We start from the raw sequence: 14,942 nt of genomic DNA, 5'->3' as shown, positions 1-14,942 counted from the left end.
GACTTGTTCTTTTGTTGAAATATAATGCACAACAAGTGTGATTTTGCTTCCGTGGGGAGAACACCATCGAGGCACTTGGGAGTAAAGTCACATATTATAACACTTTTATTTTTAAAACATGAGCTAAGAGCCTAAGATGAATACGCCAAGTTAATGTAGACAACAATCTATTGTAGTTACTTTCAATAGAGGTAAGGAAGTTGTCACGGATTGACTAATTTACACACAATAACATGGTTGGACTTCCAAGTAATGTAAACTTCTTCAATTCATAAGGTAGATTGGAAAGAATCATTTAATTTTAAATTTTTATATGGATTTTCTTCTTTAATTTGGGATTCCCTGCTGAGTTGTGGGACTAACCCATAGGTTGAGTTTGCATTAAAAAACACTCATAGGTATGAAGCTCTTTCAAGAATTGTGATTCTAGGTTGCTTTCCGAAATCCATTTCTTTAAGATGGTTCAATTGGTGGAGTTATAAATACACAACAGAAGTTAAGGATTAAAACTACCTATGGAATTCCGTCTCTTTTCCATTCCCTTGCCGATCCCAAAATTCGTGTCAACGACTAATCCAATAAAAGAATATTAGGTTTATTATCTTCTGTTATAGATCTAATAATTGTGAACCAAGTTAGTTGGTTTTGTTGAGAATTGAGTGGTGCAGCGGAAAAATATTCACTTGTGAGAACTGAATAACCTTCAAAGCAAATCCAAATAATCACAGAGGCAATAAAAAATAAAGTTGAGGCACAAGATTTTTAACGTGGAAAAACATTCTCAATATGAGAAGTAAACAACCACAAAGTAATCAATTATAAGAAAAATAATGGTTACATAATAATGTCCCACGACATCAAAAGCTTCACCCAAAAAGGTGAAAATAAACCCCAAACAAAAAGGGAAAAACTACACCAGTAAACCCAAAACCTTAAGGCATTAGCTTTATGGGTCACATCTCTTATAAAGTCATCTTCTTACCCAAGCTTAACCAATGTGGGACTCCAACTCCGCACTTGAATTCTCAACAATCCTCCCTTAAGTGCGAGTCACCTCCACATTATCATGGCCCCTCCGCGGAAGCTTATCCACTCTTGCACCGCCGTTCGCTTCACCGCGTCAACGGAACCCGCCTCCTAGCCACACCGCTAGGAAGACTTTCGACACAAGGAGCCTTAACCATGGCTACACCAACCATCGGCTCTGATACCACTTGTTGGGGGAGACAGGGGAGCCCATGGGCCGAGGAGCAAGACACCAAGAGATATCGACGCCACATCTTAACCCAAAACCTTAAGGCATTAGGTTTATGGGTCACATCTCTTATAAAGTCTTTTCCTCACCCAAACTTAACCAATGTGGGACTCCAACTCCGCACTTGAATTCTCAACAGGTTTTGGTTGACGTATTAGTTCAACACTTTGTCCCTTAAGCAAGAGATTGGGGTTTGATTTTCAATTCTTGCGAATAGAAGAAAAAAAAAATTAATTGTCTTTGCTTAACACAATGATTATAAGATGATGAATTAGTCTGACCACTGTCGTGGAATACCATTAAAAACTAAAAATACTTCTAGCAATTATGAAACACCAGGGATCAGCCAGATTTTCAACAAGATAACTTGTATATAAAGTTTCAAATGCGAATTGGAGCATTGTTGCTGTTGGAGAATATGCATATCTAGGCTAGGGAACTAGAGAGGGGGGCAATAGGATCTTCCATTTAGATCGCCATAATTATATGATTCCTTCCTTTTGTCATTTTATATTTTGATGTTTATCCACTATTCAGATGATCCATTCACCGAATCATGTAACACCAAATGTGGGTCATGATTGATAATGTCTTGATGCATATATATGGCCATCTAGAACCTTTCTGCATGTTTGGATGTTAGACTTTGTACCCCCTTAAATTTCATTTTAATGTGTGAGAATATAATTTCGTTTATAAACTATATTTGATAAAATAAAAAGTTGTGAGAACTAATAGTTCAATATAAATTTGAATCTAAAACTGTACTTTACATAGAAGGGAAGAAAAGTTCTGATAGTTTATTATATATCCAAGCATGTTCCCTATAGTGCATGGGATTTTACGACAAAGACAGCTATGAAAGTGTGGTTCGAATAGATAAGTCGGCAAGTGCAGGGAACTTGTGAAAGCACCATGACATGTTTGATCCATATATTTGAAGAGCGTGATGAGATGGGAGAGAGCTCAGGTTGTAACAATGTTTTCAAAACAAGACATGTAGACCAGGGTTAACTCTGTTGTCATCAATTTCTGATTGACCAATTCAGAACAAGAACAAAGTTATTGATAAGATGCTTTGATAGCTATTTTGCAAGTGTGTAAATTTGTCCTAAATAATAAGATGTATAAAATCATAGAGATTGTGTGTTACATACTAATCTCACTGACTAAACATTGTTTGAACCACCCAAAAGTTAAAATAGTTTAATTAAAATAAGATAAAATAGTAAAGAAAATGATAAAAGAAGTTTCGAGGCAAACACTGAAAAAATGTATTTGGAAAATGGGTGTATTTGATTTACAACTTTTTTCTACCAATATACTCTGATAAGGTAGAATAAACATGTAATATGAAATCCAAGTCATTACTTACTAATATCTTTGTCTAGTAATCTACCCGTTGAAATCCTAACCTTAGTGTCTTAAGTCCTAGTGATCGCAAAAAGAGCATTATAGCACAAACCTACTCGATGAGACATTTTTAAGCTCCGTTTCTAACCCACAAAGTTCATATTCTAGTGGATACAATCTTTGACTGTCCTCAATAAATCCTAATAGTTCCTACATAGGTAATCATATCCTAACAGTGAGTAGTATCTCTATCACTAACTTGCTTTGGATCTACTTTCCTACTCAAGATATTCATACCTAAGGATCAACATCTCCTATTGTCACTCAGAAAACCTCAACCTAGCCTAAGATAAGCCTTTCTTAAGATGACTGATGCAATGGTGGTTCCTCTCATTAACTAAATTTACACTAACTAATTCTCAATTGTGATGCAAATTCTAATAATTGGCCTATAGGCAAAAATATTGAACGCACAAAGAGAATCAACAAACCTAAACATATGTGTTTTTCTTTTTCTATGAACTAAGCATTCTCCAATCCATATCAATTTGTCAATCTATCTATGAATCAATGTAAACCTTAAATCACTGATTGACCAATAGAAGGATTAAGCATAAGGAGAAACACCAAATAATGAAAATCCACCATTTTAATTTTATAAAAATGTATTTAACCATAAGTAGAATCAAATTACATTATCCTATATACCAAAATATACTCAAAGCATAAAAGAGGATAAAGGTGAAAGTGGAACTCAAGAGCCATGACCAGCCGGAGAAGCTGTCACCTTCCTCCATGGTGCTCTAGCACCGGCCCCAAGGGCCCAACCTTCCTCTACGCCAAGCAAGTGTCTTAGCCGCTCTATAGTGCCCCTAAAGATGTTCAATAGGTTTAGAATGACAAAAGATTTCCTAAAAAGTCACAAAAACTGAACTTATATTACAAAGCTAACAACTTTTACATCTTTTTCGTAAAATGACTGATGCAGACTTGTTAAGTATTGGATCGGGTTGAAATTTTGATATGTTGTTCTTATCACATTGATCTTTGATCTCACTAGTCGGATCGTCAAAAAAATGTCTATGCTATCCGATGCAAGTTAAGTAATCTTCTAAATATTTGTTGATCTTCTTTTCAAATATCTTTACCTTCCAATATTCTTTTTATTTCTTCATCATTTATCAAAAGTCAATAAAAACCATATAAATATCTAATAAATCTATAAAAAATACTAATTTAATAAAATACAAATATGCATGAAATAAGTCCTAAATGCATGAAAATAACTAAAATATCATAATTAATCAATTAAACTAAATGCAAAGTAAATAGAAAATAGTCGGGTCAACATTCTTTCCTTTACTTTTTTTTCTTTATTCGTTATCATTAGCAATGTGAAACCAACATTACAATGGACATCAAGAGTTTCTACACTCTTAACCTACACTGCAACCCTAGAGAATCACATTGTTGACGACAATTTTAGATAATCGACGGTCCCGAGCACAACTTAAGACAGTGAAGATCGCCCATAATCCGTCCAAAGCACATTAGAAGACCCAATGTTCTGGCAGAAGCCAAACACCCACTTACCATATGAATCTTGACAAACGCCGCCACAGGTTGCGGTGTTTGAATGCCCTTACACCGACCTTTCACCGACCTGTCTTAATTAAATTTAAAACTTGTTGATGTAGTAAATAAGAATTGAATGTATATACATCACATACAAAAAAGTATATACATTAACTAAATAAAAATCTAAATCTCTCTAAAACAAACTAATCACAATAATTTCTTTCCCTTCATGAAATTTTTTCATGTAGTGTAAATTGATATTCGAATTTTATATAACAAAAGTACTGAATTGCACATAGCACAATTCAATATTAAATTCCTCACATATCATTATTTTCCATATTCAACCATCTTTCAATTCTAGTGCCATGATGCTTGCCAATTGCCATTGCCTCAAATTTTCCAATCTTTGGAAGATGCAAAATCTTAAATTTTTGATTAACCCTAGTCCTTTCTTCTCAATTTCTCTCTAGCATAGAAAGACCAAGACAAGAACAAACAGAGAAAAAACAAACCACAATTTTCCTTGTTCCAATTTTCTCTCCCTTTTCTTCTTCCTCTGAGATTTTCCTTAACTATATAGTACGAGGTAGCAGAAACCCAAGTTGTTGTTCCAAGTAGCAACATCACTGGAAGCGGCACCACCATCATCAATCAATCTCAGATCTCAATCCGGATCCCCATCTTGTTCTTCTTGATTGTTGAATTTCTGGGGTCAAAGTTTTTATGGCTTCTTCTGGGAATCCAAATCAACAACAACAAACTACCCATTTTGATTTCCAGAAGCTTTTCAAGGCAACACCACCACCTTCAATCCCTAATCCTTTGAACTCTTCTCCTTCATTCCCTGCTCCTTCTCCTTCCACACCACCTCCTTCTTCATACCCTACACCTTCTTCTTCTTACCCTCCACCCACTGGCACAAACCCTTATCATTTTCCTCACTATCTTCCTCCTTTCACAAACCTCCACCACCATAACCAGCAAGAACAACAACAACAACAACAACAACAACAACAACAACACCACCCTCTTATCTTCCATAACCTCCCTCAAATGCATGCTCCTCAGAGACCCATTTTTCAACCCCCTTCTTCCTCTTCACCTTCATCACCCCATCTCCCATCATCCCCAAATCCCAATACCAATACCAATACCAATACCAATACCAATACCAATACCAATACCAATACCAATACCACCTCTGGTGCAAGGTTAATGGCTATGTTGAACACCCAAAACCCTCAATCCAATCCATCTTCATCAGCAGCAGCACCATCAATACAACCTGCTGTTTCTGAATTCTTAATGCCACCTAATCCTGCTGTGATGGCCTCAGCTTCTTCTCCTGTGAATCTGGCTAGCCCTCAGTCTTCCACTCCAGTAAGGATGATGAGTACCAAGATTCCTAAGGGGCGCCATTTGATTGGAGAGCATGTTGTTTATGACATTGATGTTAGGTTGCAAGGGGAGGTGCAGCCTCAGCTTGAAGTCACTCCAATCACCAAGTATGCCTCTGATCCTGGACTTGTGCTTGGCCGTCAAATTGCAGTGAATAGATCTTACATATGCTATGGACTCAAACTTGGTGCCATCCGGGTTCTTAATATCAATACTGCATTAAGATATTTGCTTCGAGGTCATACTCAGGTGGGATGAGTTGTTTATGGTTGATTGCATGTCTCTTGTATATAATGATCTTAGTGGAGTGGTAGTTCAGTTGTTGAATCATTTTTCTGCTTAAATACTGTTTATTTAGTCAAGTAAGAGTATAAAACCTCTTGATGGTAGGAGTTATTGATGCATTGGCTCATTGATTGAGAGTAGCACACCCTTTTCATGTTTGACATTTTTCATTAACATTGTATCCACGTGATGTGTTCTAGCACCCTCTGTTGTCTGAGACCACATGATAGGCCTTAGGGGTTATATGAACTTGGGTTTCGTACAATGGAGATGGATTTGACTCCTCTATAGCGAGTAATTCACTTTATGGAGGGAAGTCAAGCATCTTCAACTTTGATGAGAAAATCATTTGTTGATATCACATGCTTATGCATAACAAATTATGGATGTGATAAAATACGAACAGTTGAGTCTCCAAATTTGATGAGTATATATTCTTTTTGCACAAACCACTACTTACATACAAACTTCCTTTGTTGTCTGTTGCCATGAAAAAGAAAGCACGAGTTTTTTTTTCCTTTCCCTAAAAAACTGCACCGAGGAAATGTGTAGGACTTATAGTTTATACTTATTTTTTTTCCTGCTTTCAATATGTTACCTTCTTTTGATTTAAGCGTATCATTTTTTGTTTAGATAGCTGCTTGCAGAAAGACAAGATATGGTAATTATAAGATGAGTTTGTTGATATATGAGAAAGATTGTTTGTGTTATGTGTGTGTTCTTTCTCTCATTTCTGGTTTATCTTTTAGTTTCTTTTTATTTGTTTGGATTATGTTGCTATGTTTACCAAGCTCCTAAAATTTGAGAGTAATAGATGTACCTTTTGACTTCCTTACTTTAACCATTGTATGGGTAATCTTTGTAACTTTTATCTCATGGTGGATCATATTTTTATGATTTCAACTTCCTTTGAACATGTAAAGCTTGTTCTACCTCTTATAATAAGTTTGCTGTTGCTAAACGCCTTTGAGATGTAATTTTCCCTTTTTATTTGATTTCCAATCTATTCACACTCCAATTTATGTATATCACCTTTTTATGCAGAGAGTAACAGACATGGCTTTCTTCGCTGAGGATCTTCACCTATTGGCAAGGTAAATATTCGTTCAGCTTCTTGTGTCATTTTTTTGGCTATAAATTATAATGCACTGATTAATTATTTCTCCCTTGAATATGCTCTTGTATTCACAGTGCTAGCACTGATGGGACAATTTTTGTATGGAGAATCAATGAGGGCCCTGATGAGGAAGACAAGCCTCAAATTACTGGAAAAGTTATCCTAGCCATTCAGATGTTAGGAGATAGTGAGTCAGTTCATCCACGAGTATGCTGGCATCCCCACAAACAAGTAATAGTGACCTTATATTTTTGGTCCTTAAGTTTATTATCTTCTAATTGCTGTCCTTTGAAAATTTAGCTTATCAGTTGGAATTGACCTACAGGAGATTTTAATAGTTGCTATTGGAAACCGTGTCCTCAAAATTGACACTATGAAAGCTGGGAAAGGTGAAAAATTTTCCGCAGAGGAGCCTCTCAAATGTAACATTGATAAATTGATTGATGGGGTGCACCTCATTGGTAAGCATGACGGTAATGTCACTGAATTGTCAATGTGCCAATGGATGAAGAGTCGATTAGCTTCAGCATCTGCAGATGGCACGGTCTGCATCTGGCTCTTTCTTCTTGCCTTGCTGTTTTTCTTTGTTTGATCCAGTTTTGCACTAGTGGAATCTGCGAAAATTTTAATATAAACTCAAAACCTTTTGCTTTAAATGGTTCATGTCATTGAATTGCATCTTGGGGTTGTCAATATGAAGAAGAGATTTGAAACCAGTCTTCTTCTTACACTTCTAAATGACTCGTTATTGTCAACAGGTAAAGATATGGGAAGAACGGAAGGCAACACCACTTGCTGTTTTAAGACCGTATGATGGTAAACCTGTTGATTCTGTGACATTCTTGACAGCTCCTCACCGCCCTGATCATATCATTCTTATCACAGTGGTATATGCTCCTAGGCTTTCCTATTATTTGAAACAGTATATTATTATGCTTCAGTTGGGGCTGCTTTTGAACTATTTTATTTGCAGCTTGGCCTTCATTAGTAATTTCTGCTCAAAGTGGTATCCAGGTTCACTTTTGTATCTTCCATAAACTAATTTCTTTCGATATATATTTACTTTACCACAGGGGCCTCTAAATCGGGAAGTGAAGATATGGGTATCTGACAATGAGGAAGGCTGGCTATTACCTAGTGATTCTGAGTCATGGAATTGTATTCAGACTTTGGATATTAAAAGTTCTTCTGAACCCAACCCTGAGGATGCATTCTTTAATCAAGTTGTAGCATTGCCTCGTGCTGGTTTGTTTCTGCTAGCAAATGCCAAGAAAAATACAATATATGCTGTGCACATAGAATTTGGAACCAATCCAACTGCTACCCGCTTGGATTACATTGCTGAGTTCACAGTCACAATGCCTATATTAAGTCTTACTGGAACTAGTGATAGTTTACCGGATGGAGACCACATTGTACAGATATATTGTGTCCAAACACAAGCTATTCAGCAATATGGACTCACTTTGTCACAGTGTTTGCCTCCTCCCCTGGACAATGTTGAACTTGAAAAAATAGAATCCTCTCGTGATTTTGATGCTTTGGATGGTTCTACTAATCAAGAAGCTGGAAATATGCCACAAGCTGGAAATATGGATGGTTCTGAAAGTGCTGTCATACGCCCATCTGAAAGTTTGGCTTCTCCGGATACTTCGGGTCTGCCTGAAACTTCAATACCAGATACAGAGACCAAGCCAAATGATTTATCATCTCATAATGGTTTTGATCATATCCATACTGCTCCACCTCCACTTCCTCTCAGTCCAAGTTTATCACAAAAGTTACCTGGTTCCAAAAGTTCAAATAATTTAGAGACTAGTTCAACAAGTACTGATCACATCAATGAGCAGCAGAGAAATTTTGATTCTTCCACTGAACAGATAATAGAGTCAGGAAAAGATAATGTGGCTGAAATGCCTGCATCAAGTGACAATTTGCAAAATACTGACAAAGTTGTACAGGATGATGTTTCTGTGGTTTCTAATTCTCCTACAGTATTTAAACATCCAACCCATTTGGTAACTCCATCTGAGATAGCCTCTAAAGCTGCTTTATCTTCTGAGAATTCCTATGCTTCTGATTGTATGAATGTTCAAGATGTGACTTCCCACAGAGATGCAGAAAAGTATGAAGTAGAGGTTAAAGTGGTAGGAGAGACCGGCTCTAATCAAGAAAATAATGAGCATGACAGGGACAGAAACCTACAGACCAATGTTAATGAAAAGAAAGAGAAGTTATTCTATTCTCAGGCCTCCGATTTGGGCATTCAGATGGCCAGAGATACCTATAACAATGAGGTAGTTCATCAGCCTGATAATATTAATACTATTGGTGCACCTGATCAAAGCTGTAGCTCTATTGGGCAAGAAGTTAAAAACACAAGTAAGGAGGCACCTGCAAACATCAGTGAATCAGAAACTGTGGCTGCTACTTTGCTGTCTCCTGCACCAGCCGTGAAAAGTAAAAAACAGAAAGGAAAAAGTTCTCAAGTGTCTGCTACATCTTCCCCTTCTCCAAGTCCTTTTAATTCGACAGATTCATCAAATGATCAAGGTGGAAATCCACGAGGCTCATCAATGGAGGTTGCTTCACCACAGTTATCCAGTATGCAGGAGATGATGGGCCAGGTTATTAATTTGCATTTGAACTTAAATCTCATTTTATTGGCTTCACATAAACCAATCTACAGTGCCTATGCTTGTAAAATTGCCCATGATTTTGGTAGTGCTATTCTTTCTGACTTATTTTTTTTGTTTTCTGTGTAGTATAATATGGGTTTCAATTTTCAACACGCTACAAGTAAAGCATAGCTAATTGTTATCTAGATTACTAGTTAGCTCCTACTGTAACCTTGTAGTTGGAATGGATTTTATTAAATATCTTTATCATGAGTTCACGACCAAATTTGGGAGAAAAAGTTTGTCTCTCTGTCACTTTCATTTGCTTCTTACTGCATTCAAAATCAGTTATTCTGAAATATCAGTGAGCAACACATGCCTTGTATTTATCAGTGGCACCATGGTTTTATGATTACATGATTAAAAGTAACTTTGATATTATAATGGAACTGTTGAGTCTTGTAGTGATGCCACTTTCTCCTGCACCCATCCTGATATTATTATGGAAACTATAATCTTTCCTGAGAAGACATCTTTCCAATTTTTTTATTTATAGTTTTGTCACTTTTAGATACTAGTGTCACGAAATGAGGTATTTTTATTTATTTTCTTTTTGTGTCTTGATCTCCTTTATTTCCTATTTTACAGTTATTAAGCATGCATAAAGAAATGCAAAAGCAGATGAATGTGATGGTCTCTGCCCCAGTTACCAAGGAAGGCAAAAGATTGGAAGTATCATTGGGTCGAGCCATGGAGAAAGCTGTGAAGTCTAACACTGATGCTTTATGGGCTCGTTTACAAGAAGAAAGTGCAAAGCAAGAGAAGTTAGAGCGAGAAAATATGCAGCAAATAACAAATATGATCTCCAATTTCATAAACAAGGATATGCCATCTCTGTTGGAGAAAATCATTAAGAAGGAAATATCTTCAATTGGAACAACCATTACCCGTTCGATTGGTCACATTATAGAGAAAGCAATATCATCAGCTGTTATGGAGTCATTCCAGGTTTATATTAATTTCAACAGTTGATAGTGCTACTGTTCAAATAGAGTACATATTTTTCTGATTAGCTCAGTTTTTGGTTAATTGGTTTGGGGAAATCCCCATTCTAAATGATAGCTTCATGTGACAATTGATGATCTTTCAGAAAGTTCTGTATAAGTTGGATGTGATACCATAATGCAAAATTTAAATGTTTATATCAGAAATCTGTGCCAATTATGGTTTACCAACTGGTATTACTTGATTTTTTATCCTATATGTTGAATTGGCAGTTTAATTTTTCCTCACATTTTACTCGCTTCTAAAATCTCAATTTTTTTGAATGTCTGACTGTGGTTATGCACTTATTTCTGCAGAAGGGGGTGGGAGATAAGGTACTGAATCAACTAGAAAAATCAGTTAGTTCGAAACTTGAGGCTACAGTGGCTAGGCAGATACAAGCACAATTTCAAACTTCTGGCAAGCAAGCTCTTCAGGTAAGCAGCATGTAGTCAAGTAACATCAAGTATATATTTTAAAAGCATTCTTCGCATCCTGTTCCTTTCCTTTTTTTAGATCATGTTGAGGATGGATTTTCTCTTGCGCTTCCTGTTGTTTATATGTGCTTTAGTGCAAATATAAAAACAGTCCTGCCCCACAAGCTTATTGATTATCCTATGACATTGAATTAGTAAACTGAAAATAAGAACTTCGCAGCCTTAGCACCTCTACCTTTGTCACTGAAATATGACTGGTTCATGTTGATCTCTTAATTATACGATAAAGGCTCCAGGTTAAAATTGTACCTAAAAAGGTGGATGGAATTTTTTTAACCTTAACACCATAAATCCGTCTCAAATGTTATAATTCAATGTAGGTTGTCTTAGTAAGTCTTTATAACCTTCTTTCAACTAATGAGACTTATTTTAGAATGGGTATTGGAGGACCATTGCAGCTTCAGAGGACGTGGGGCGTTATGTTATTAAGATAAGGCAGATATAGTCAAATTTGAGAATTTCCTAGGTAGTGATTGAAAATAAGGTCTTCTGAACTTTTGTGAAAGAGCAAAAGACTGAAAGTTTTAGCTGTTTTCATCAATATCTGATAGATGTATCATCAGTTTGGTTTCACCATTCATTTGATATTTTCTTCCACTATTAAATATAAAATTATGTTCCGTTAACACTCGAAAACACACCTACACCTAGTGAGATACAAAAAGAGATATAGGAAGAGAAGATCAGTGGAAATGAGATGGAAGAGAAAGTGAAGTGTGAATGAATCAGTACTCTTAAAGATATATCATCATAAGTGTCTCTAGCTGAGATGTGTCTATAACTCTATATGCAATTTTAGGTTGAACCTGACTTCAAGTGGACCATTTCTCTGTTCTAGTTTTGCTGTCGCTAATCTCTTTTATTCTTACAAGCTTAGTGCCTGGCCATCTTATTCTGTTCCTTCAAACAGGTGGCAAATATTAGACTCTGTCATTTTATAATTTGCTGGAGCCTTCAGTTTGCTTGCTTAATATGTTCAAACTTAGATTTATTGTATTTTTGTTTGTGGGAAATGTTCAATCATGCTTCCTGAAAATGTGAATTTTATCCATTTCTCACAACCTGTATTTTAAAAGTGGTTTTGTAATTCTTAAGTTTTAGGTATCTATATTTATATTGCATGGTGGTGCAATTCAAGTTAATTCATATTTTGGGTTTATTTTTATGTTTGCTTTGAAATGGTCTGGAGTTCGTTGCCGTTGTAGGGGCGTTTGGTTAATCATTTCTTTGGTGTTTATATTTTGTAGGAATCACTTAAGACTTGTTTGGAAGCTTCAGTTATCCCTGCATTTGAGATGTCTTGCAAAGCCATGTTTGAACAGATTGACGTCACATTTCAGAATGGACTTTTGAAGCACACTACTGCTATTCAACAGCAGTATGATTCTACTCATTCTCCACTCGCCATCACTTTGAGGGTATGTGTAGGATACTTGTTTTGAAAATAGATAATATGACTTCTACCTTTAATGTTGTGTTTCCTGTCATCAGAGACTTTCTTGCCTTTCTATCATTATAGACACTACATTTTATGTTTTTTTGATTGATATTGATATTGTTACACTTATAAACTTAAGTGGGCACTAGTCAGATACTCAGATAGTATGATGTAATTTAAATAATTTTGGAGTATATGGTAGCATTCGTTCCTTTGAAATTGCATGATTAATTAGAAATAGGATTTTTCTCATATTGTGTAATTTTAAAGGAAAAACTTAACACATGATCCATCATGGTTCATTTTCTTACCAAAAAATTATGATTTTATAAACGAGTGGAAGGTTTTCTGCAAGTAAATATATTGTGGAGCTACAAGTTGCACTTCATTGTCGGCTATTTTCATCTGCATATATATAATATCTACAGGAGTCTTGAATCTTGATTCAGTATCATATACTGAATATAATCCAGGCCTTACTCTCTTTAACTTAATCCAGAAGTCTTGAATGTCTGATTTATCATGTTTGAACGCTCAATATGTTGGTTTTATGATTTTACAGGATACAATTAATTCAGCATCATCAATCACACAAACATTGAGTGGGCAATTGGCCGATGGTCAACGTAAACTGTTAGAAATGGCAGCTAACTCCAAAGTAGCGGCAGATCCCTTCGTGACACAAATCAATAATGGCTTGCATGAGATGGTATGTTTGTTTGTCATTCCCTTCCTAATTTCTGATCAGTGCTTTTGAGATCTCATTCTGTAAGATGACTTGTGCCTTGACAGACTGAGGATCCTACCAAAGAACTGTCAAGGTTAATTGGTGAGGGAAAATTTGAGGAAGCATTTACTGGAGCCCTTCATAGAAATGATGTTTCAATAGTTTCATGGGTGTGTTCTCAGGTATTTGTTCTGTCTTTAGTTAAATTTAACCAAGAAATTCATGTTATGGTGCTTTACTGCTTATGAAGAGCTAATAATCAAAATTACACAAAACTCCGAATGATAGTGAAAGGGGAACTTTTTAATTGAACTGTAGATAGTGGAAAACTTGATTCTGTGTATTTCAACCAATTTTTCAGTGATTTTGAGGAACTTTACTAATCTGTTGTATTTTTAGCCCATGGTAAAATTGTAAATTTCTTGGTATCCTTACTAAAGGGTTAAGTTCACAATATTAATTTTGAAATTCATTTGCGGGTCCTACAATATTTGGGTCCATCTTTCATGTCTAACTTAAGGGTGAAATCACATCTCATAAACCCACTATAATCACTCAAACTTATCCCAAACACGATCAAATCAGATATATTATTGGTTAATACATATTCTCTCTTGTTGAGTTTGCAAGGTTATATTAGACAAGGTCAATGTAGCTAACATTTAATTTCATAACCAGGTTGATTTATCTGGTCTCTTAACAATGGTGCCACTGCCATTAAGCCAAGGAGTACTTCTAGCACTTCTACAACAATTGTCCTGTGACATCAATCAAGAGACACCCAAAAAATTGGCATGGATGACAGATGTGGCTGCTGCTTTAAACCCAGCAGATCAAAGGATTGCACAGCATGTAAGGCCAATACTGGATCAAGTGTCCCTGACTCTTAGCCATCGCCGGAATTTACCCAATGCCCCTCCTTCAGAAGCGAGCACAATTCGTCTTCTCATGCATGTTGTAAACTCGATTTTATTGAGCTGTAAATGAGCGTATCTCATCATCTGTGCAGAAAGTGTTGAGAATCATCAACCTTGGCTTGTATAAAGCTGTAAATGAGCGTATTTCTAGACAGTTTGGAGGGGATGGAGTGAACTACTCCATTTAGTTGCCTGCTTGCCTTAGTACAACTGTTTTGTGTGAAATAGTTTCACTTCTTCCGTCCCCCTCCTCAGTCTTAATCTTCGCGGTTAGAGATATTGCCTTCATCTGAGGGACAAGGAAAAGTGTGACATACTCAAAAGAAGAAGTTAACATCGTCACATGAATTTCCAAGCTGCAAGATAGGCCTTGGTCAAGTTTCTGTGCTCCTTGATTGTTGAGAATGTGGACTCATGCAAGTTATGAATGTTTGGAAATCTGCAGTTCGTGATAATGATTTGGGACTCATCCAAGTTATGTAAACTTTACAATTAATGTAGCTAAATTAGCAATTGGGTTTGGATTTGAGGTCTTTTTTCCTATATTTCATGTTAAGTACTTCAGCTAGATTGCAGAGTGCAGTTCACATTTTAGACTCTGGCCTGAGATTGAGGACTTGTCTGTTTTAAACTGTAACAACCGCAAACAGGAAGATTTGACTTCCCAAGACACCAAAAGAAAGACAATAATTTTCTTTCCTTTCCAACCTCT

The 14,942-nt window shown here is 36.1% G+C and overlaps 1 protein-coding gene across 1 annotated transcript; it reads left to right on the top strand.

The window, feature by feature from the left end:
- The first annotated feature begins 4,532 nt into the window (after positions 1 to 4,532).
- LOC130723730 (enhancer of mRNA-decapping protein 4-like) lies at positions 4,533 to 14,937 on the top strand. Its single transcript, XM_057574853.1, has 12 exons — positions 4,533 to 5,836; positions 6,917 to 6,966; positions 7,064 to 7,220; positions 7,315 to 7,533; positions 7,748 to 7,876; positions 8,063 to 9,616; positions 10,256 to 10,615; positions 10,969 to 11,088; positions 12,396 to 12,566; positions 13,149 to 13,295; positions 13,379 to 13,495; positions 13,992 to 14,937. Exons 1-12 carry the CDS (start codon positions 4,913 to 4,915, stop codon positions 14,298 to 14,300), a joined length of 4,257 nt encoding a protein of 1,418 aa, XP_057430836.1. The 5' UTR covers positions 4,533 to 4,912; the 3' UTR covers positions 14,301 to 14,937.
- The last annotated feature ends 5 nt before the right edge of the window (positions 14,938 to 14,942 follow it).

Source organism: Lotus japonicus, chromosome 6 (assembly GCF_012489685.1).
Source record: "Lotus japonicus ecotype B-129 chromosome 6, LjGifu_v1.2".
Classification (NCBI taxonomy): Eukaryota; Viridiplantae; Streptophyta; class Magnoliopsida; order Fabales; family Fabaceae; genus Lotus; species Lotus japonicus.
The sequence above is the reverse complement of the archived record's forward strand: the minus strand, read 5'-3'. Positions and strand labels throughout refer to the sequence as shown.